This window comes from Pogona vitticeps, chromosome 3, assembly GCF_051106095.1.
Source record: "Pogona vitticeps strain Pit_001003342236 chromosome 3, PviZW2.1, whole genome shotgun sequence".
In the NCBI taxonomy this organism is placed as follows: domain Eukaryota; kingdom Metazoa; phylum Chordata; class Lepidosauria; order Squamata; family Agamidae; genus Pogona; species Pogona vitticeps.
Genome location: NC_135785.1, coordinates 245,219,820 through 245,243,092, shown reverse-complemented (window position 1 = coordinate 245,243,092; position 23,273 = coordinate 245,219,820). Strand labels below are relative to the sequence as shown.

General features: G+C 42.2%; 1 protein-coding gene across 1 annotated transcript in view; it reads left to right on the top strand.

Annotated features, from left to right (window-relative positions):
- The window catches only part of DDX10 (DEAD-box helicase 10), a 211,789-nt gene that overhangs the window by 29,564 nt on the left and 158,952 nt on the right, over nucleotides 1-23,273 (top strand). The window contains exons 11-12 of the mRNA XM_020803162.3: nucleotides 4,584-4,671; nucleotides 17,712-17,800. Of these exons, the coding sequence (XP_020658821.3) occupies nucleotides 4,584-4,671; nucleotides 17,712-17,800 (177 nt within the window). The remainder of the gene's footprint in view (nucleotides 1-4,583; nucleotides 4,672-17,711; nucleotides 17,801-23,273) is intronic.

The window sequence follows — 23,273 nt, the reverse complement described above, 5'->3', positions numbered from 1 at the left end:
TAAGAAGTGAATTATATTCAAGGTTGCTGTGATCCTGAAGACCATGTCCATGGAGGAGGGTACCTGCTGCATCTCTTGCATAACTCAGCTGATCTGACCCTTTCTGTTTCTTATCGTTGTTATCTATGGACTGAATATTTCCCCCTTTGCAGTATTAGGTGTGACTAGAGTGTTCTGGTTCTACCAGCATAGCAGAATTACTCACCCACAAAATGTTGTTTTGCTTTAAGCATTTTTGCCTTGGGCTTGTCTCATCCATTTAGGAAAAAGTCAGGAAGCTGCCATGTACAGAGTTAGACCACTGGTCCTTTTATCTCAGTGTTGTCTACACTGACTGTAACTGACTCTCCATGTTTCCTGGCCCTCCATAAGGGATTGAATCTAAAATCTTTGAATGGAAAATGTATTTCTGGAGGACTTGTCCAAGATCAACACAGCATTATCAGGGCATAGGTTGCTCTGAAGCTTCTTACTTTGCTCACTCTAAAGGATAAATATTTGGGGTGTAAGGGTAAAGCCGTGCCTAACTGGGAGCTGATCTATGAGATGATGACTGTCTTCTAAAAGAGGGCTGTAGGTGAGTTGTTTTGCCCATTAAAGTTAATTTTCATCCAGAAAGAGCCGTTTAGACAAAAGGAAGGAACTCCCTGATCTTGCTGCAACCAAGAGGAACCTCACCTACACGAACATTTTCTAAAGAATTTTGCCTCCACCTCCTCCTCTGTTTGGCGGGAGTGGATGTTTGTAAATGCAGGACTGAGTTCAAGGGCTGGGACAAAATGCCCCCTTGCCACAAGTATGCTTCTAGTTTCAATTGGGGACAAAAGGGTTTGCAAGATGTTTGGGAAATACTGCCCTAAATGTACAACTAGAGAGTGACAGAATTTAAATCTGAAACGGCCGTACCGCCATATTAAGTCTGAAGTATTAGCACTTTAGCCCTTTTCCTCTGAGGATGAATCGGTTGAGTGCGCTAGCAGTCTCCTTTCTTTTCTCGTGCATAATGACTACAATTTTATACCTTATCTAATTAGCATGTGGTGTCTAATATCTCAGTCACTCAATAGGTGCTGAAATTGGTCTGTATGCGCTGCTGAAGTAGCTGGTGGCTTCCAGTAATGCTGTTTACAATACTGTTTCAAATCACGGGTGGTAAAGTGAGGATGCAGTAAGCTTGCAAATCCTTGTAAATGGTCCTTTTCTCCCCCTTAAAGGGATATAATGGCTTGCAGAGGTCATTTAAACAGCAGCTTCATGGCTTATTGTAGAAAAGAGCTCATTTTTGTAGTGGATCTAATGAGCCACAGCAAGCTGTTTCTGCACCTTGAAGTAGCACATCCAAATCTTCAGTTACAGCTATTTTACTGCATTCACTATTTTGCCCTTTCCATTGCTCAAGAATGAAAAACAGCTAGTAGGGTTTGGAGTTTGGGCAAGTTTAGTATTTTGTTGGTTGTAGTAAACAAAAATCCTTCAAAAATGTTCTTGTATCTAGATCAGGGCACGTGACAAAGGTGCCGTATTTTTCCGTGTATGACTATACTTTTGTCTAAAATCTTTAGATTAAAAATTGAAGGTCGTCTTATACACAGATGTAAGCTGAGGAGAGAACAAAAAAAAGTGGAGGGGACAGCAGGGATCAAACAATACTGCAGCGCTTTGATCCCTTTCCCCCTACGCTTGCTAAGCCCCACTTAGATTTCTTAATTTTGGATTAGAAAAGTAGGGGGTGTCTTATACATGGGAGCATCTTATACACGGAAAAGAGTTTGTTGCCTTTTTCTGACACCTCAAATTAGCTTCTTCGTGCTGCCTAAGGATGGGGCTGAACTTGCAGGCTTGCGGTGTATAAAGTAGTGTTGGCGGGCAAATGTCAGCTAGTCTAGGAGAACACAATTCTAGGAGGCTGATAGCTGATTGAAATCCTGTTCCTTAATGTAGTTAATTGCAACTACGGTAAGGCCCATTGAATCAGTGGGAATTTGATGAATCAACTCTGTAAGTTCCACTGTTTCAATAGACCTCCTCTAGTTGCACCTTACTATGTTAAGCAGCAGGATTTAATCCTGTGACTTCTTATTAGATGACTTATCCAGAGCATATAAGGTAATTAAATTTTCCTCTCCTTCTTTCTTTCTGATACTTTTTTTCGAATACTGAAAAGGATATTGGTATCTTTACTTCTCTAGCCCCCCCCCCCCCCCCCACTGATCAATGATGTTTCCTCTTCTGTAGGTTACCCGTACATATTTCTTTGAAAAGCTCATAGGATTCACATTGCAGCTTTTGTGTGGCCTTGGACCTCTCTTCTGAATCTCTCCCAGGTTGCTGATATTGTTTGGAGATACTGAATGCCCAGAAGACAGAGCAGCATTCCAATTGGGTTATGTGAATGAGTGAATAGAATGGTATTATGACTTCCCAGGCCTTAGCAACTATAATTCAAATGATAAAAATCTAAAAATGGTGTTGGCTATTCCAGATAGAACATCACATTATTGATTTTTTTCTTGGTTTGTTTATACATGGAACCTTCTGAATAGGCTAGCCAATAATCTCTCCTCTTCTCTCTGTGTGTGTGTCTTTGCTCCTTTTGCTTGCATTCATTAAATTTAACCTTGTTCAGTTTTATTGTGGTTTGGCTTTCTCCCAGTTCTCCAGCTGAAAACATACTCCAGTAAATAACAGAGCTGCCCAAAGCAGAACTCTTGATTTATATAGAAATCTGTGCCTGAAGAGAGAGATCTTTCTCGAGTTTAGTTTTCTGATTTCCATGTCTCAATAGACTGCTTCTGTTTCTTCTAACTTAATTACACATGCACTCTGTGCTTTTGCCAAGGAGCTCATGAGGGGAGGGTTACAGATAGGTCTACAAATGGCCCACATTCAAGCAGCTGTCAGAGACAAAGTTTGGGGACAAAATGAAGCTGGAAGCCAGGTTCCAGCTTATGTTCAAAGAGGTTCAACGTAGTCAGAAGCCAGCTGGTGGTCAAATTCTGACTGTGGTAGATTAGGAAGGCAAAGCCAACTGAAGGCAAGAGAGTCTGCAAAAGTATCTACACTGTATTGCTATAGTAGTTTGATATGGTGTGGTGCTTTCATACAGAATCCCAAAATGTGGTGTGTGTGTGTGTGAGAGAGAGAGATGTGGAAGTTAAAGCAATATCCAGCTTGAATATCCATATAGTATGGATATTTAGTATATGACTCATCCAGACTGAGGTGTGGACTAGAAATTATGAGGCCTAGTATGTCCATTTTGGTCTGTGGCATCAGCTGGCTGTATTAAGGCTAGAATTGCAACCTAGAAAGGTTCTTTGAGCCTGAAAGCCTTCACTGTCTGGTTTACTGAAAGTCCTCTGTGGCTGCAGGGAGGTAAAGGGGCAGAAGTCTGGGTGTCTGAAGTCCTTTGGGCTAGATCTCTTAGTTGCTTCCAACTCATCCTCTTCCTGAATAGTTTGAGGAGACTTCTTTTTGCATTGATTAAGGGAATGCCAGATAGCAACTCTGTGTACAATAGGCAGTGCATTGCTGTCACTAAGACCCTTACATTTCACTATGAGTGCTAAAAAAATCAAGAACAGCTATGGGAAAAAAAGACTGCTTATAAAGCTATGAGAAGACATTTTGCTGTTGACACAGATGTATCATAGGTCTATCTTATAATCTTGTGGTGGCAAGCATTACTCTCTCTGTGCTGTTGATGGATTTCTATTCCGTTTTGCTAAAATCCAGTGTATTCTACCAATTGGCCAATTCATAGGTCCATCAATTTGTCCCAGACTGTGGAATTTTCCAAGAAGAATCTTGTTTAAATGTTAATATATGTGGCTATACCTAAGCATGCCTTATATCAGAGCTAAGTGTGAGCTTAGCATTTTTATTGGAACCATACAAACTACCCATGCTCCCCAGAGCCTTATATATATATATTTTGAGGGAATAATTTTTGTTTTCTGCTCCTGGAGGTTTCCATGAGCCATAGGCTTTACAGAGGGTATGTTGGTGGCATTCTCTCTGTTAACCAGACGTTGAAGTCCAGTTATCTGTGGTTTTGATTTTTTTTTTTTTAAATTTAAGCACATTTTATGACATTTCAGGGCATGATGCTGGAGGCAAAAATTTGGCCTTCAAGCCTGCCTAAATTGCCCACTTACAGTTTTCACAGGAGAGATACATCATCAGTGTGAAGGACTGTTGCTGTATATTTTTCCCCCCTTGTCAGTGTGAGCTCAGTTTCCCACCTTTTATAAGCTCAAGAAGCAGTTGAATGTTAATTGTGTAATTTTACTTAGGAAAATGGTTGTCTCTTCCAGCCTAAATTGTACTCTGGATAAAAGGGCCCGGCTTCGGTTTTCTTTGCTTGCATTATTCATTTCAAGAGAACAGGCTCCATGCCTGACATAATTTCAGCTGAAATCTTATTCAGAAGGACAGTAGCTTTTATTCCTTTTAGAACAATATAAGGGGAAAATAATGCAAAAGAGCAGGTGGGAATCTACATAGGGCTTTGTACTCTTTTAGGAGAAGACTGAAATAAATATATATGATTGGTTTTGTTCCCTCTTTTTCCATTCTCCTAGAATCAACCCTGAGAAGCTCGTAGACATTCAGAAGAAGATGCAGTCTTTCTTGGCTCAGGATCAAGAGCTGAAAGAGAGAGCCCAGCGGGTAAGTTGTCTAAAGCAGGAGCTCTGACTCAGTAGTAAAGCAGCTGATTTGCATGCAGAACTTTGCACACACAGTCTCTGACACTTTCAGCCATGGCTAGAAAAATGGTTTCCTTGCACTGGGAGCCTCGGCCAGGCTGTGTTGACAGTACTGGACTTGATGGATCAATGGTGTAAGGCAGTGCTGGCTCCGGAATGTGATATATAGATGCACATATTTATACAGTGGTGCCTCGCTCAACGAGCGCACCGTAGAACAACGAAATCGCGTAGCAATGAGGTATTTGCGATTGCAAATGCGATCGCATACCGATGGCCCCTATGGGCAAAATTCGCTTTGCGATGATCGGTAAGCGTTTCGCTTACCGATCTTCACAAAGGGATGCCCGCGGAGCAGCTGTTTGGTGGCTCCAAAATGGCCGCCGGAAGCCCCAAAATGGCTGCGCGCAGCGTTTTCGCGCCCTGCCCTCGCTTACCGAGGGTGCGGAAATGGCTGCCGGACCCTGGAAACATCGCTGAACGGTGAATTTTTTTGCCCATTTGGAACGCACTAAATGATGTTTAATGCGTTCCAATGGGCTTCCCCGTTCCGTACAGCGATGTTTTCACATAGCGAGGGTTAATCCGGAACGGATTAACCTCGCTATGCGAGGCACCACTGTATATGAGATTTTCATAGAGAAGATACTGTATGCACATATTTATATATGAAGTTTTCCTAGTCTGTTTCAGCTGCAACAGAAAGATAATGCTGTGGCAATTTTAAGACCGACAAATTGATCTCAGTGGGGAAAATCCTGTTGCATAAGTTTATACCACCTTTCCCTGGGTCAGTCATCGGAAATATTTAATCTAAACTAATGGAAAGCACAAGCAGATGGTGGGGTTTCTTTATGGAAGTGAGTACTTATGCAAAAGCCCATTTGTTTAAGTGGCATGGTTGGATATTACTATACTGAGAAACCTTTCCACTCAGCAGAAGCTGAAGAGAATATTGACCACAGGGGAAGTTGCAGTCCTCTTAATTATAGTCACTCCGTAATTATTTTTCTGTTCTTGTGGCTGTAATGATCTCTTCTTCCCACATTGCCATGTTTCATAGCTGTCAGTGGTCATTAGTCATGATTGTGGATAGATAGATAGTTCTTCCAGTAATCCTCTGTATACTGGTTTCTGGTGGATGTGAGTGTGAGAAGGAGGTTGCTGTTACACATATACTTCTAGGCTTCCTGTAGGCATCTGGTTGGACACTATGCTGAACAGAGTGCTGGACTGGATGGGCCTTTGGTTTAATCTAGGAGCTCTCTTGTGTTTACTTGCGGCTGCCGTCTCTTGCAGTAAAACCATAATATGTATTCAGCACAGGTATAATGGAGCCATGGCTTACACAGGGTCGAAGGTCTAGTAGTTTTTTGACATGAGATTTTTGCTTATCAGCAAGGACAATTTTTTATTTTTATCTATTTATTTATTTTATTTATACCCCACCTATCTGGTCATTTTGACCACTCTAGGCGGCAATGATGGCATCTGCCTTCCCAGCTGTTTCTGAGCATAGTTGCATCTGTCTTGGTGTTCCTAGAGTCTTGAATTTTGGCAGGAACTACCATAGTGATGCATCCCATAGTGATGGAGAACCACCCTCCTGTTTCAGTGGGTTAGCAGCTGCTACTTCTGGTGATTGCTGTTTGGATTGGATTTTTACCTTTTTTTGTAACATGGCAAAGTCATTGTGAAACCGTGTCTGCCTATCATCATCTATTGATAAATATTTTTGTTCTGAATATTCTTTCCCATATGATGAGAGAGGAAATTGTCTATATAGGATAGATAATTGTGTTATATAGAATATGGTATGTCTCAAGGGCACATTATAAAGGAAATTGAAACTACTATAATATAGTAGATGGAACATCAGATTTGTAGTGGGAAGACCTGTGGTCAAATTGCTATTTAGTCAGTGATGTTGAATGGCTTCCTCTGTTTTTCGACCTAATCTATGCCAGAGGATTGTTGTGACAATATACTTTGAATAATCCCTACATATATCACTTTGCACTTTTTGGAGAAAGGGTGGAACAAAAATATGACTTTGAGAAAAGGTTCAAAAATTATATAATGCCCCTCCCCCAAAATCAGGGTGACCCTGATGGAGGTAAAACCACCTCTTTGAACCACATGCTTCCTGTAGGCCAGTGGTCCCCAACCTTGGGCCTCCAGATGTTCTTGGACTACAACTCCCAGAAGCCTTCACCACCACCTCTGCTGGCCAGGATTTCAGGGAGTTGAAGTCCAAGGGCATCTGGAGGCCAAAGGTTGGGGACCACTGCTGTAGGCCACATAATGCTAAATTCCTGTTCTAGTGTCTTAAATGTGTGGCTGGTGGAGTTCCGTAGCCTGCCCCTGAGGTGGCCTTGGGCAAGGTGCCTGATTCCAGAGTGCCCCCATCCGGAGTAGCTATGGTAATAAACCACTTCTGGGTACTTTATACCTAGAAAACACTGGGATAGTACTTTATGGTGTGTGTGTGTGTGTTTAGTCGTTTAGTCGTGTCCGACTCTTCGTGACCCCATGGACCAGAGCACGCCAGGCCCTCCTGTCTTCTACTGCCTCCCGGAGTTGTGTCAGGTTCATGTTGGTTGCTTCGCAGACACTGTCCAGCCATCTCATCCTCGGTTGTCCCCTTCTCCTCTTGCCATCACACCTTCCCAACATCAAGGTTTTTTCCAAGGACTCTTTTCTTCTCATGAGATGGCCAAAGTACTGGAGCCTCAGCTTCAGGATCTGTCCTTCCAGTGAGCACTCAGGGTTGATTTCCTTTAGAATTGATAGGTTTGTTCTCCTTGCAGTCCAGGGGACTCTCAAGAGCCTCCTCCAGCACCACAATTCAAAGGCATCAATTCTTCGGCGGTCTGCTTTCTTTATGGTCCAGCTCTCACTTCCATACATCACGACAGGAAAAACCTTCCATACATCACGACAGGAAAAACTTTATGGTTACTTTTAATTATTTTGTTTTTATAACACATTTCCTCTGGGCAGTTAGGAGACCATATGTGGTCCCTATCCATTTTTTTCTTATTCTCCACAATGGTGCTGTGATGTGGGAGGTCTGAGATACTGTTCTGGGCAGAATTTGCCCAACAAATTCTGTGGGTGAAAGGGAATTTGATATTAGCCTAGTATTCTTAATTAGTTCACTCCACTGGCTGTGTCTAAAGATGATACAGCTTGTCCTGAGGTCAAGTGCTAGAGCAATGCAGACTTTCAGAGACATAAAATGAGCAGCTTCTTCTTGCTAGTCAAAACAACAAAACAAAACAAAAAGCTTAGGATAATGATGCTACAGAAAAAATAATCGCTGTCAGGACAGTTTACATATCTAAAATATTAATACAATAGAGGATAGTTTTGTCTGTGTGTCAAGTGCCAGATTGCTCACAGGATTGAAAGCCCTCTGTTTATGGCCTTATTATGATTTAATAAGGGTAACAGGTGGTTCCTTTACAAGGTACCCTATGACTTTCTGTTCCAGTGACTGCCTTGCATTAATACATCTTACAGTTAGTTGAATTTTTGCAAGCTCTGTTGAACTTACTGAGGATTGTGGAGCTGCTGCAGGAAGAATGGTAGAAGAAGGTAATAGAATGGATTATGTTGGCCTGTAGTAAAATGGAATGAACTTCCCCTTTTCCCCGTCACATTTTCTAATGACTTTTTTTCCTCCAATGGGTTTGTAAAAAACACGCTTTAAAGAGAAAGATAAAATTTAATTGAGTTGAGTGAAATAATCTTGGAGTTTCAGGATAGTGATGGAATGAGTTCAAACAAAGGCTTTTGCCACATGTGACAGATCTAGTGATGAACCTGCCATGTAAATCAAAATTTTATAGTTATATTTAAAACCTTTTTATGACCACATAGTGCCATTTTGAAATTCCAATCTATTCTTCTCTTCTGTTGAGTAAGGTTTCTGGTCAGCTTCAAAATGCTTATACAGTGGTGCGCCTCAAGACAATTTTATTTCGTTCCGCGAAAATCGTCGTCTTGTGAAAAAATCATTTTGTGAGGTTCCCTATGCATCGGTCTCAAAAAAAAAAAGTCTTGCAAAGCATCGGTCTAAAAAAAAAGTCTTGTGAAGCACAGTCATAGAAAAAAAGTCTTGCAAGGCCACCACAGTGATTGCAAAAACCAATTGTTTTTTGTCCCACGAGGCAATCGCCTAGCGAGGCACCACTGTATTACAGAGGTCAGTTGGTGGATGAGATTGGTTACATACCTTTAGAGCCTAGATGATGCTTAGCTTTTATTTGTTTAATGGCTTCTTTTGTTACTTAGCTATAAAGAAGTAAATAATATATCCAACCTTATTCTCCTTCTTCTCCCAAGTTCCTCCTTCCTAGAAATATATTAAGTCGCTGGGTAGCCCAGTCTGCATTCCAGCTAAGTTAGGTTCAAAACAGATGTTGGTTAGGGTTAGGGGTTAGGAGTAGAGCCAATCCCTCCACTTGAGAAAGCAGGGCCAAAGCAAGACTTACTGTTCTGGCTGGGGAAAGAGAAATCCTGGTCTTACTTTGCCTGGTCAATATGACCAGATAGGCGGGGTATAAATGGAATAAATAAATAAATAGATAAATTGATCCTCCTAAGCAAGCCCAGCAGCTGTCATTTATGGGCCATGCAGTTTTGAACAGAAACCATTTTCTGCTATCAACTTCTATTACCCCCTCCTTCTCTATTGTAGTTTAACTGCAATTCGTCTGGTGCCGAGATTGATGACATTTCAGTGCCAGGTCAAAACTTTCCTGTTCCAGAAGGCTTTTAATTGAAATAACATCAACTATGGATCCTGATGGCAATTTTAATTGTATTTTAATCATTTTATCTTTTATTGTATTTTAATTGAATTTTAATTGTTGTAAGCCGCCCAGAGACCTCTGGGTAGAGTGGGTGGCATATAAATTAAACAAACAAACAAACAAACAAACAAACAAACAAACAAACAAACAAACTTAGTTTGGGTGCTGTTAGTGAAGGCAGCAGTGTAGGAACACTGCTTCTGTGTGGGGTTGAGTCCTGCCACCTCTTTGGAAGTTTCTTCATGAATCACAGCTAGTGATGGGCACAGACCGTCAGCTCGGTGGTTTGTGATGTTTGATGGACGGTCAAACAGTGTTCCAGAGGTGTTCCCTCTGGGGATGTTTGTGTGACCATTCAGAGAGAGTGCCCAGAGGTTGCAGGGTGGGAAAGATGGGACACTGCTTCTGAGTGAGTGCCCGCTGGATTAGGCAGGGTGCCAAACCATGGAACTCCTGTTTGGCTTTCCACTGAACTGGCAGATACCCAGTCTTTCCTTTCCCTTCCCCTGGTATGCCGAGACTGCCTATATCTACTGCTCAGACTCTTTGTGCCCTGCTGGTGAGCAGCTCTGAAATGGATAAAGAGGATTTTAAAATCCAGCATCCCAACCTCTTCCCAGAGTGCATGATTTAGCCACACCGTGTTTTCTTCTACCTCAGGCAGTGTCTGTGGAAACAGAGTGAACCTATGAAGGACTACAAGATTCTGCGGCAGTGGGCAAAGAATTCTGAGCAGCCCTACACTTTCTAGGAGCTGCAGAAAGAAACCACCTTTGAATCCTGTTTCGTATCTGTCTCAAAATTTGTACATGTCATGCAGACACAATACAGTAGCCTTAATCAGATGCAGCGCTGACATTTGCTTGGTTGATTGATTGATTGATTGTGCATGATTTGACTGTATCTCCCACTTTCTCTCTCCCCCAGAAAGGCTGCAAGGAGACAGGTGTTACTGTTACTTGTAGCTGTTCAGTATTATATCTTTGCTGGGAAAGGAGTGGAGAGCACATAATACTTTACTGTGGGTGTAATACTTTACTGTGGGGCATCTTGGGCATACATGCCCAAGATGCCCCTTATTACTCAGGTCCTATTCTGAAGACACCTGTATGTTACGAACAGGGGGCTCAAAAGGGGAACAAGCCAGAAGAAGGGGCAAAAAGATGACTTCGATGCAGGCCTGGCTCCCATACAGGGCAGGAAATGTTGACTGTCTGGAAAACAGGATGCTGGGAACAGCGTCATTGCGCCGACACAGTTTCTTTGAGCTCGAAACGGTGGGACAGTATGGAGATGGGATACATTTATTTATTTATTATTTATTTATTGGACTTATATACCGCCCCATAGCGCTACAAGCACTCTCCGGGCGGTTTACAATTTTAATTATACAGGCTACACATTGCCCCCCCAGCAAGCTGAGTACTCATTTTACCGACCTCGGAAGGATGGAAGGCTGAGTCAACCTTGAGCCGGCTACCTGGGATTTGAACCCCAGGTTGTGAGCACAGTTTTAGCTGCAGTACAGCGTTTTAACCACTGCGCCACGAGGCTCTTACATGATGTATAGACCCCTGGAAAATAGTTACCCCATGAACCTGGGAAGTGTCTTCAGGATAGGACTGACTAACGCCCCTCACAAATGATATTGCCTCCCTCATTAAATTTCCACCTCACCCTAATTTCTGTTGTTTGCATTGAGGATGTTAGTAGAATTGGTGAGTTTGTGCACATAGAAAAGACTCTACACTCTCTCTCCCATCGAGGAAAGTTCATGTATGTGTCTCTCTGTGTGTATGCCAAATCAATGTCACATGTAGTCATCATGGCCAGAAAAGATGTGTAGATCCATGATCTAACATATTTTAGCTTCATATCTTAAAGCCATGCTTAGATGATTGGAGTATGGACTGCAGGGTCTTGTACTTGGTTCACTATTCCTTCTCTTCTGAAGAGAATTTCCACAGAGACACTTTTACACCTGTGTTGTAATAGCTGGGCTCCAGTTTCTGAACCTCCAGTTGTTATTCGTGGCAACAAAAAAATGATTTCCCTTTGGCTTCCCCTGAATTAAGCTGCTAAGAAAAAGCACTGGGAATCAAGTACTCGATTGTGCATAGAAGGCCTGCTGCCTTTTGCTTAGTTTTTGCAAACAAATTTCTGGGCTCAGAATGCTGTAGTTCTGAGCAAGTATGTTTTTTTTATTGCAGGCTCTGATTGGTGGATGTTGTGGCTTTGCATTGGGGGGCAAGAATTCACGGCGTTGATTTTGTAAGCCTGAAGTCCGTTTGCTCCTGAACCAGATTTTTTTTGCCAGCTAGATTTTTGAACTGGTTGAAAAATTCTAGTTTAATGAAAAAGCTGGCAAAGGTGGATGTGTTTTATTATCTTCGTGTTTGGTGAGGTTTTCTATAATTAATGCGAGCAAGGAAGTTGCAGGAAGAATGTGTGACCTTTTGTGATCCTGTTTGCTTTCTGTCGTTTATGGCTGAAAGGTCCAGCATTTACCTCTGTGCTCTTCTGTAGAGGAATAACAATATTACCTTTATCTCAAATGTCCCTTCTGTATATTTTGCTTTATTTTGCCTGTTCTGGATCTGCTCTGTCTAGGGAAGACTTTGATATTAAAGTTGCACGTATCCATCACTTTGTCATCAAACCCTGAGGTAGTGTTAGAGATATTGCAGTGTAATAGCTAAATTGAATTTTGAATTCAATCAAGCTTTATTGCTTCAGCTTTTATTATGGCATGCACACTTTGTAAAAATGAACACATTGCTGTACATCTAAATAGAGATGGGAAGAGATACCTTTTTGACTACTTCTCCCAGAATGCAACTTGTTTTGGGATTCTGGGAGCCATAGTCTTAAAAAAAACCACTGAAATTTTACCCATCTCGGCAAGAAAGGCCCAAATCCTGTTGCACAAGGTGGTAAACCTCTATTAAAGTACAGTGGTGCCTCGCAAGACGATGTTAATTCGTTCCACGAAAAACACTGTCTCGCAAAAACATCGTCTTGCGAAACATGGTTCCCCATTGGAATGCATTGAAATCTATTCATACTTTGATAACAGTGTTTTTATTACTGTTAAAATTTTATTGTAACAGTTCTGAAACTGTAATAGCATCAGTTTGCAAATATAATCAAAATCTTTATATGGGTGTACAAGGTGCTATCTCTGAAGGCAAACTGTTGCTCCATCTACTTGCAGGAGCCCAGATTCTCAAAAACAGTTTCATTTTTACAGTAGTTGCCGCAACACCACCACCCCCAATCCTGGAACTGGAATTGTCAGGGGTTGAAGGTGTGTTTGCACAAACATCTATTCAGTCTTGCTAGAAAATAAACAATAAGAAAGGGCTGCAGGGATGCTTCATTATCAGTGAAGGGAAAATCATCAGTTGGATGAAGGCATAATTTGATTTCATTTTCATTTCATTTTATTATTTATACCTTGCTTTTCTTCCAAAGAGGACCTGCCGATCCTTAAATTAGCCCTGTATTTAACAGTGTGTGTAGTCCCTCCATCTCCAATTCCTGTGCTTAGCTACAGAACACACACACACACACACACACACACACACACACACACACACAGTGGTGCCTCGCTTAATGGGTGCTCTGTTTTACGACGAAATCGCATAATGACGAAGTTTTTGTGATCTCAAAAGCGATTGCAAAACGATATTTCCTATGGGGGAATTTCGCTTTGCGATGATCGGTTCCCTGCTTCGGGAACCAATTCTCGCAAAACGACGATTTTCCTACAGCTGATCGGCGGTTACAAAATGGCCACCGGGTAAAAAAAATGGCTGCCCGCTGTTTTTTGGATGGATTCCTCATTGCACGGGCAGCGGAAATAGCTGCGCTATGGAGGATCTTCGCTGGACGGTGAGTTTCAAGCCCATAGGAATGCATTAATCGGGTTTTAATGCGTTGCTGTGGGCTTTTTGATTTCCCTTTACGATGTTTTCGTTATACAGCAATTTCGCTGGAACGAATTAACATCATAATGCGAGGCATCTCTCTCTCTTTCTCTCTCTCTCTCTCTCTCTCTCTCTCTGTGTGTGTGTATATACATATACATATACATATACATATACAGTGGTGCCTCGCACAACGGGTGCCTCACACAATGATGAATTCACACAACGATGCCTTTTTCTGTTAAATTTGCCGCCTCACACAGCGATGTTTCCTATGGGGGATTTTCACACAATGATGTCTCTTTTTTGTTCCTGTAAAAGTGTCTTACAATGTTTGGAAGCCGTTTTAAATGCTTGCAATGGTTAGCCCACCTCCTGAAACCTATGCAAACTGATTTTGGTGTTGTTCTGACACTTCGTTAATTTATGGTAATTTTTTGTTTTCTCCATTGAAAACCATTGAATGGTCTGTCTAATGGTTTCCAATGGAGAAAACAAAAAATCATCATAAATTAACGAAGTGTCAGAACAACACCAAAATCAGTTTGCATAGGGTTCAGGAGGTGGGCTAACCAGTGCAAGCATTTAAAACAGCTTCCAAACATTGTAAGACACCTTTACAGGAGCGAAAAGGGAGATCGGGAAAGGGCTCTTTGATCTCCATTTGCCTTTTAAAGCTCTTCCCGATCTCCCTTTTCGCTCCTGTAAAAGTGTCTTACAATGTTTGGAAGCTGTTTTAAATGCTTGCACTGGTTAGCTCACCTCCTGAAACCTAAGCAAACTGATTTTGGTGTTGTTCTGACACTTCGTTAATTTATGATGATTTTTTGTTTTCTCCATTGGAAACCATTAGACAGACCATTCAATAGTTTTCAATGGAGAAAACAAAAAATTACCGTAAATTAACGAAGTGTCAGAACAACATCAAATTAAATTTGCATAGGTTTCAGGAGGTGGGCTAACCATTGCAAGCATTTAAAACAGCTTCCAAACATTGTAAGACACTTTTACAGGAGCGAAAAAGGACTTCGCAAAGCCATTGAAATGTATTGAGTCGGCTTCAATACATTCCAATGGAGGAAACATTGTTTCACACAGCGATGTTTCTTATGGGGATTTTCACTCAGTGATGGCAATCCGTTCCAATTGGAACGGATTAACCGGTTTTCAATGCATTCCTATGGGAAATGGTGTTTCACAGAACGATGTTTCACACAACGTTGATTTTTTTGGAACCAATTAACATCGTTGTGTGAGGCACCACTGTATGTTAAAAAGTTTTGCTATTAGAGATACTCAGTATGCACATTAAAGTATTGTTCTGGTATTGCAGTAGTTATTTAGTATCTTTCTTGCTTTTTGCCCCAGCTGTGAATAGTTGGCAAGAGCAACAGATTTTAATGATCATGTAGATACAAAACTGCACAATTTAATTGGATCAGCACAATGCCAGACAGAATGGCCATTTTGCTGCAGGATTTCTGCATATCATAGATCAGGATAGGCAGGTTTATGAGTGTGTGTGTGTTTGTATGAGAGAAGAAGATACTCTACAAAAGATGGTGAGCTATTACTATGCATAATTTAATCAATCTCTAGAATGTTTTTAAGATTGAAAAGCAGGATGAATGGTAACAGATCTTGCGGAGAGCAGAAGTCCAAATGAGAATTCCATGCATGAACCAGTAAATGTATCTAAAACTATTTCCCTCTATCTTTTGTAAACAAAAATTACGGAACCATACTGTGAAAACATAAAACAGTATGATTTAATGAATTATACACTTGAGTTACCGGCCAAACGAAAGGGCATGCTGGCAGCAGCAGGTTATTCACTTTTATAGAAGTGATTTTCCAGTGTTTTATTGCGCTTGGATAACATGAGACTACAAGGAAAATGTGTTACTGCAGTTTTTGTTGTTATTGCTCTAAGGATGGGTTTTAGCAGAAACGTGTCCTCTACTGCAAGTTGTATTAGTAGATTAAAATAGTTTTCAAGGATGGAGCAAATAGCTTCAATTTTAAAAAAATTATAGAAGAAAAAGAAGGTTATTTTGAAAGGTAAGAGAAGACACGTGTTGTAGGCCCAGTGGGCATAAGTGAGAGGGGAATAGCAATATGAAATGAACAGAAGCACTGAGAAATAATGCCAGGATATCAAAAATACATAGTAGACAGAAACATGTTCATGGTACTAAATTCCACTTGGAGCTTACTCTCAAGTAAGCATGCACAGGTTTGCAGCCAGTTAAACTCACTGACTATATTTTAATCGTATTTGTACTAAGGCAGTAGAGAAATAGCTTCTTAATTCCAGAGCTCCATTGCAGGCTCTGAAAGTCATAAGGGTCATGATTTTGGGTACAGTGGGGGACACATTTTTCATTCTGGTACACTCCTCTGAAGGATGGTGACTCAGGATGGTGCCCACTTGTTCTAGAGCAGTGGTTCCCAGCCTTGGGTCACCTGCTGTTCTTGGACTACCCCTTGCAAGTGAAGCCTTCTGGGAGTTTTAATTTAAGAACATCTAGGAACTGAAAGGTTCTAAAGAATTATGGGGATTTAAACTTGAAAATCCAGTGTTAGACCTGTTTAGGCCTTTTCAAGTGGATGGAATTGTTTGTCATAACTAACTTGAGTCATGTTGATTTCAGTAGATCTACTCAGTTAGCCTAAAACAGTGGTCAGGGAACAGGGGTAAATTACCCCAAATGGGGTAAAAATGAAAATCTTGGGGGTAATGAGGATGCAACCCTAACTCCCTTCCCCCCTCCTCCTCCTCTGCCCAGAGGGGGGTCCCCAGCTGCCCGATCGCCCCTTCCCACACCCTTCTCCAGCCCGGCTGCAACCGAGCCACGGTGGATGGCGGCAGGCGACAGGCCCCGGTTGGTGGCGTACAGCAGCCGAGGTGGTAGCAGTGGGGCCAGCTATAGTGGAGGGCGAGGCACCTCTCCTTCCAGTGCCTGGAGAGGCGGCCACCACAGCAGCCCAGGACAGGCTCAGCTTCCTGGCACTGGGACGCCGCCCCATCCCTGTTCCTGGAGGAGCCCGTCAGGCGGCAGCACGGCTTCCTTCAGCGGTGCCTCCACACCAACTAGCCGGGCCTGGCAGAGCCTCTCATCCTCCATGCAGCAGCTGTCATGGCGCTTCGATGGCGAGTCTTGCAGGAGGCCTGACGCCAAGGCCCAACGCGGCCACCTCGGCAAGCAGCTGCCGATGCCAGAGTGGGAGGTGTCAGCGGGCGCCCCCAGCGAGCAAGCCACCTGCTGCTCTTTGGCAGCTGCCCAGAAGCTGCCCGCTGGCGGAGAAAGGGAGCTGCCCCTGTGGGGCCAAGGACTGAGTGTGACACCGCCAGGTGAAGGAGGCACCCCAGGCACAGGTGGCGAGGCTTCAGCGGCGGTGCTTAACTGGCCACGCGTGACCGAGATCCTTCCTTTCAAATCAAGGGGGTAATGTCAGCGTATATAAATTTTTTATGGGGTACAAGGTAAAAAAAGTTCCCTGACCCCTGACCTAAAAGGTCTGGAAGCATAGAGGAGATGAGGAGACTCTTGAGTTCTGTCTATTTGGTCTTGAATTCTTCACCGCCCTCCAGAGAGAACAGCACTTAGGCCTTTGCCGCATCCCCCTTCACACCTTCCACAGTTCGGGTTGAACTTTAGTAAATCCAAATGTCTGTTGCAGCTCTGTTTTGCACAAACCTTAAGCATTCCAGAAACTCCAGATTTGCTGGGGAATTTGTCAGATGAAAAGATATCCAAACCTGTATCCCTTCTGTAGTTGTGCTGTGTTGGAAGAGTGAATACACAAGGTCCATGATAATTCTCTTGACTAGATCCTTTACTCTGAAACCTTCAGTTCCTGATTTGAGTCTGTGAGAACTGTGATTTGTGTCTTCTAATTTTATACAGATCGTTTTGTAACAGTGTTTTATGCTTACATTTCTGTAATTATAATTTCATATTTAAATATGTCTGTATAATTTTTGAGAGAACTTAAAAATGTACCTCTTTTCACAGGCCTAAAATGGATTAAAAGTGAAATTAAAAAAAAATACAGTCTCTTGACTTTGGAACTCCTCAGAGCAAGAGATTGTATGAGTGATCTACTTTTTGAGAAGAAACTAATTTTATCTGAAATGCAATGCATAGATTTCAGTTGTTTAACATTCTGGCTCCATTTTTAGATGCAAAGATTTAAAGATATAGCTTTTTTCTGCAGTTCCAAAGTTTCTTTTTTGCTTCTCTTTCAAGTGTTTCGTTTCTTATCTGCGCTCTGTCTACCTAATGAAGAACAAAGATGTGTTTGATGTTCTCAAGTTACCCATAGCTGAATATGCCCTGTAAGTACCATTAGCTTTAATAATTACAAATGCTGGAAGTGCTAAAAATCTGTATATTCCTTACTGTTCCTTTTTAAAAATAGTTTTCATGTTATCTTCATTAAATGAATGGTGGAAACTTTTTTCAAAAACTTTTGGCACCCATTTTGTTATCATGATTATTTTTTGATACTGAAATTGTACCTTTCCATACTGTCAGTTCTTGAAAGCTTGAAGTGTCTTATCTTTTACTAAAGTGGACAATTCAAAGTGGCAATTATGGGCTGAAAATGTTGGTTTCCTAGCCCACTCCTTGGATGGGATTAGTTTCTGCTGGTACATGTCAGATCCTGCAAAATTTGGGGGGAAACTGAGCAGCATACGAGCTACTCATGGGGTTGGGACAGGTTTGTGGTATGCATAACTGGATTCTGTGCTTAAAGGGCAACTCCTTTGTGAGCGGGTGTTTTTTTCTTATACACCCAACTGTTTGAAAAAGTTGCTGAGTCCAGGGTGCTTTGCTTTTCATTGACTGTTTCCTTTATTCATTTAGTCAGCGTCTTAAAAAATATTCTTACCGTATTTGCCGGCGCACAAGGCAACCGGCCGTATAAGACAACCCCCCCCCAACAGGAGGAGGAGGAAGAGGGGAAACGGGTGGGTGGCGAGCAAGTGTGCGCGCGGCTGGCTCGGCGGTGGGCAGCCCGGCGGTGGTTCAGGCATGGCAGCAAGAGGGCGAGGAAGAGCGGAAGAGGCTGAGCTGGCGGCGGCAGGAGGAGGAGGAGGAGGAGGAGGAAGAAGAGGGAAACGGGCGGGTGGCGGGCGAGCGAGCGTGCGGCTGGCTCAGCGGCGCGGGGCGGCGGGCAGCCTGGCGGCAGCCTCTGACCGCTCAGGCATGGCAGGCTGTGCTTCCCTCCCTCCCTCCAGACCGCCTGCCTGCCTGCCTGCCCGCCTGCCTTCCTCCCCGACCAGCGCGGCCCCATGTCATTCAGTGCACCCAGCGTACAAGACGATCCCCCCCACTTTGAGGCATGTTTTTTGGGCCCAAAAAGTCATCTTGTACGCCGGCAAATACAGTACCTTATGTCGTTCAGTAAAGCACGTTTTATTTTCCCATCATTGATGTTTATGTGTTTCTCTATTTTAAAAAGGAGGGAAGTTCCTTAAAGAGAGAAAACCTTTGTTTAAAACAAAAGGTTGAAACTGTCCCGCAAAATTCAGATTACAAGTCAGTCTGCCTTCTTGTTCAAACATGGGCACATTGGTGCCCACTTCTTAACTGGCTCCTGATCAGTGCTACAGCATAACTTGCCACCAACTCCTTACATGGTGTTTGTAGAAGAACTGAAATGAAACATAGGCTCTGACAGCATTAATATCTGAAAAACAGCAAATTTGTAGGGCAGCACAGTCTATAGTTGCATAATCTTTACTAGTCCATCTAATTGCTGGAAAGCGGTCTCATCAGCTAAACTTCAGTAGTAGGTTGCAACTAAAGTAGGCCCATTGAATTGATAGGGATTTGGTGAGTAACACCTATTGATTCAGTGGGCCTCCTCAAGGTGAAACTTATTACTGAATTTCAGCAATTGTCTGCAATAGCCTTGGTTCTAGGTAAGCAGGGATTTCCCCAAAGATATGCCATCTTTCAGGGTATTGTAAAACCTGAAAGGGCTTTCTCAGGGCCTTCCCCCCTTTCTCCTCTCCTAAAATGTCCTGTTTAATGATGATCTGCATCCTGTCATACCTCTTGGTCGTACTTGGGCTGGTGTCCCCCCTCCCCCCATTCTGCAAAATTCAACAAACGGGCAAAGATTATGTTCCTCGGTGGCTTCATTCTTGTTCTAACATAAGCGTTCTAGATACATAGAGGTAATACTTAGAGGAAGTGTTTTGTTGTTGCTTTTACCACAGGAATGGGGCAGAATTGGGATTTTCTGCTTCGATTTCTTGTGTCTTGGTGCTCTTTGAAGAAGTATATAGAGCCTGGATTTAAAAAAAAATCTTTGTAGAGCCATTTTTACATTTCATTGCTTTTTCTTTTTCTGAGCGACAGATATAGTCTTAGCTTTTGCTGCAATAGACTCCCGTGGCTATGCTCTGTAAATGTCTAATGGTGACAACTTTGTGTAATGCTGAATGTTTTTGTGCTGATGTAAAGACTAATTTGTATTTGCTGTGTCAGCAGCTTTTTTTTACCTCTGCTCAGAGGTGAACTGTGAAGCAATTGATTTCTCATGCATATAATCTAGCAGTACTTATGGATTTCAGAGGGCTTAATGTGAATTTGACTGGTAAACCTTAAAAGAGTCCTACAACTTGGGTCACTGTTTTTGTTCCTCGTATTGCAGATAGCTTATATCTTTTGAGTTTGAGATGCCTAAAGACATTATTTGTATTTATATCTATTTGTTCCTATAGTTATACCATCTTTTCTCCAGTACGTTTGGGATGACCTCTATGGCTATCATCTCCATTCTGTCTTCATAACCACTCTAAGAGATATGTAAGGCTGAGAAGAGATGACTGTCCCAAGTGAGTTTCATGGCTCAGTAGAGATTAGAACTTCCTCACCACTGTACCATGCAAATCCTCTGTCTTGCACGTTGTTGGGTTGACTAGATGCCCTGCAGATGCTGTTGGATTTCAACTCCCATGATCCTTTACAACAGGCTATATTGGCTAGATCTTAAGAGAGTATAAACTACCACCATCTGGAAGGCCACCAGTTGCTCATCTTTATATCTAGCAAGTTTTTGGTTGAAGAGATACTTGAACTAGAAATGGCTTTCTACATACTGTACAGCTGATGTGTATCATTAGGGATGGGAGTTTTGGAAGTAACAAACTCCTATAATTCAGTGGGAAACTTCCAGGCTGAATTATGGGATAGAATTGAAACAGCAGGAAGCTGAACAGCTCTTTTTCACACCTTTAAAAGGCACTCAGCTGTACATTCTTGAGTTGCAAGAATTCTCAGTGACTTGCAAGAGGGCATGAGGGAAAGAGAGGCTGCCTCTATGCAGTCATATGGAGGCAGCCGCTGCTGGACTCATTCTGCCATGCACTCTTGCAAGTGTCAGGAAATCTTTGCAATGCACAAAAGTGCACAGGGTTGCTTTGTAGATGGTGTGGAGAAGCAGTACAGAAATGGCATGGAAGTAACAGCTCCCCATCTTGTAATTTAGCCTGTGGGGTTTAATGCCGAAGTATGGGACTGGTAGGTTATTTTTCCTTCTCAGGAATGCCATCCCTCTGCATCATGGTCTTTGAGGTTTCCTACTTTCTTTTAGTTTTCATTTCAAAGGCATCTTGGATTGAACTATAGAGATCATAAAAACAGATCTGTGCTTTATTTATTGAGTGGGAAAGGACCAACAAGTCCAGGGGTTAATTTTTCGTAGTTGCTTAGCCTTGATCCTTCAATACATCTCAGCTGCTGCAGCTGTATAGAAAATGTTTAATTCAGAGCATTTGCGGCTGTTCTTGGTTCCTTGACCAGTCACAAAGAAGTAAGGAGTTCTTCTTCTATCTAATAATTTCGTAATCAGAACTGTCTGCTTAAACAGGATGACAAATGTACTTGTAGATAGCCAAAAATTTTGCTCCTTTCAGTTTAACTGCACAGAGCCCACATGCTTCAAAAGACAACAAATCCAGATAGTTCTGAGACTACAAATTTAGATCTGCAGCCACTGGACTTCCCATTTGCCAAGGCTTTGTCAGACCTCTTCCTCTTTGGAATTTTTCTCCCTATAGTGGGTATTAATGAAAAGGCTTACATTCAGCTTTTAAGCTCTGCAGCACCTTTCCCAAATACTAATGTGAATTTCTGCGCATGTAATGCCATTATTGTGCAGTGGTGTCCCACTTGACGACGATAATCCGTTCCAGGAAAATCGCTGTTAAGTGAAATCGTCGTCAAGCGAAAAAAAAGCCCATTGGAATGCATTGAAAACCGGTCAATGTGTTCCAATGGGGGAAACACCTCATCATCCAGAGAAGATTGCCCATAGAGAGGATGGGCAATCTTCGCTGGACGCTGAGATGTTTCCCCCATTGGAACGCATCGACCGATTTTCAATGCATTCCAATCGGGATTTTTTTCGCTTGACGACGATTTTGCTTAACTGCAATTTTGTTGGAATGCATTATCATCATCAAGCGGGGCACCACTGTATTCTCAGAAAGTGGTATTAAATTGTGTCCTTAAAAAAAAAAGTGTCCATTTTCATGACAGTCCCTCACTAGTTATGAATGCTCAAGTGTAGGTGGATCTCTATCAATTTGCCAGTTACTACTTTGAGAAACATAACTGTTTCAGGAGCAGATTTCAGATCTATTTGTTGCTATATAATTTTATGGCATAATATGCTTTTAATAACAAAATCCAAAAATCTTTGAAGATTCTCAGTCAGTCAGGTGAGGTTATCTGGAAGTTGAGTCATGGAAGCTGGACTTCTTTCTTGTTAGGTTGAAACGTTTCACTACTCATCCAAGTAGCTTCTTCAGTCTGAGGAGAGTTGGTAGGAGATCCCTGATATATCTTCCACATTGGTTTCACTCCCCCACCCCCTGGTGTGGATTGGCTTGTTAGAAGGATAAAAGAGTGGAGGTCAGTGAAAATCCCACTTCTGTAGTCCTCCTCCACCCATTGTCATGGGCCGTTAATGGTCATTAACAGTGGTCTTTCTGATGTGTGTGGTCCTGATCTTTCTGGGGACAGATGAAAGCGCAGCACAATGAATAGGAAACAGATTGCATCTAAGCCTCCACCCTGTTGAGTGAGAGATTTTATATATGCACATATATGGCCTCCCTGACCCCTCTCTCAAACCACCTATATGTCCAAAACTGAGTATATTCAAATGAAGGAACACTGATGATTGTGGTCCTGAGCCATTGCCCCCCTTGTGCTGGGCCATTCTTCTGTTTAATGGCTGTTTTGGTTTCTCCAATGTAGAGCTCCAAACATTCCTCTTTGCATTGGACCACATATACTATATTGCTTCAAATGTCTCTCTGTTATGTGCATGCATGGGAGGGGTTGATGGCTGATAAAACCTATGGGATTTAGAACCATTTTAGCATAGGATTTAGAATATTGGATGGGGAGTTTGGACAACCAGGTTTTGCTTCTATGCTCAGCCATGAAACTCACTAGCTGACCTTCAGCTACAGTCTCTGTCACAGTTCTCCACACCATCTACAAAGCAACCTCACAAATTTACTGTTAAGACAAAGTGCAGAAAAGTTCTGTGTATGCTACGATGAGTTCATATCTGTTGCAAACGGCAACAAGGGTTTATACCAAGAAGTGAGTGGATTATGGATTATGTCCATAGTACTGTTGGCCTGATTTTTATTTATAAAAAAAGTTCAATGCATTCCAATGGGGGGAAAATTCACCAAAAATTAACGAAGACTCAGAACAAAGCCAAATTAAGTTTGCAAAGGTTTTACAGGGTGCACTAATGATTCCAAGCATTTTAAA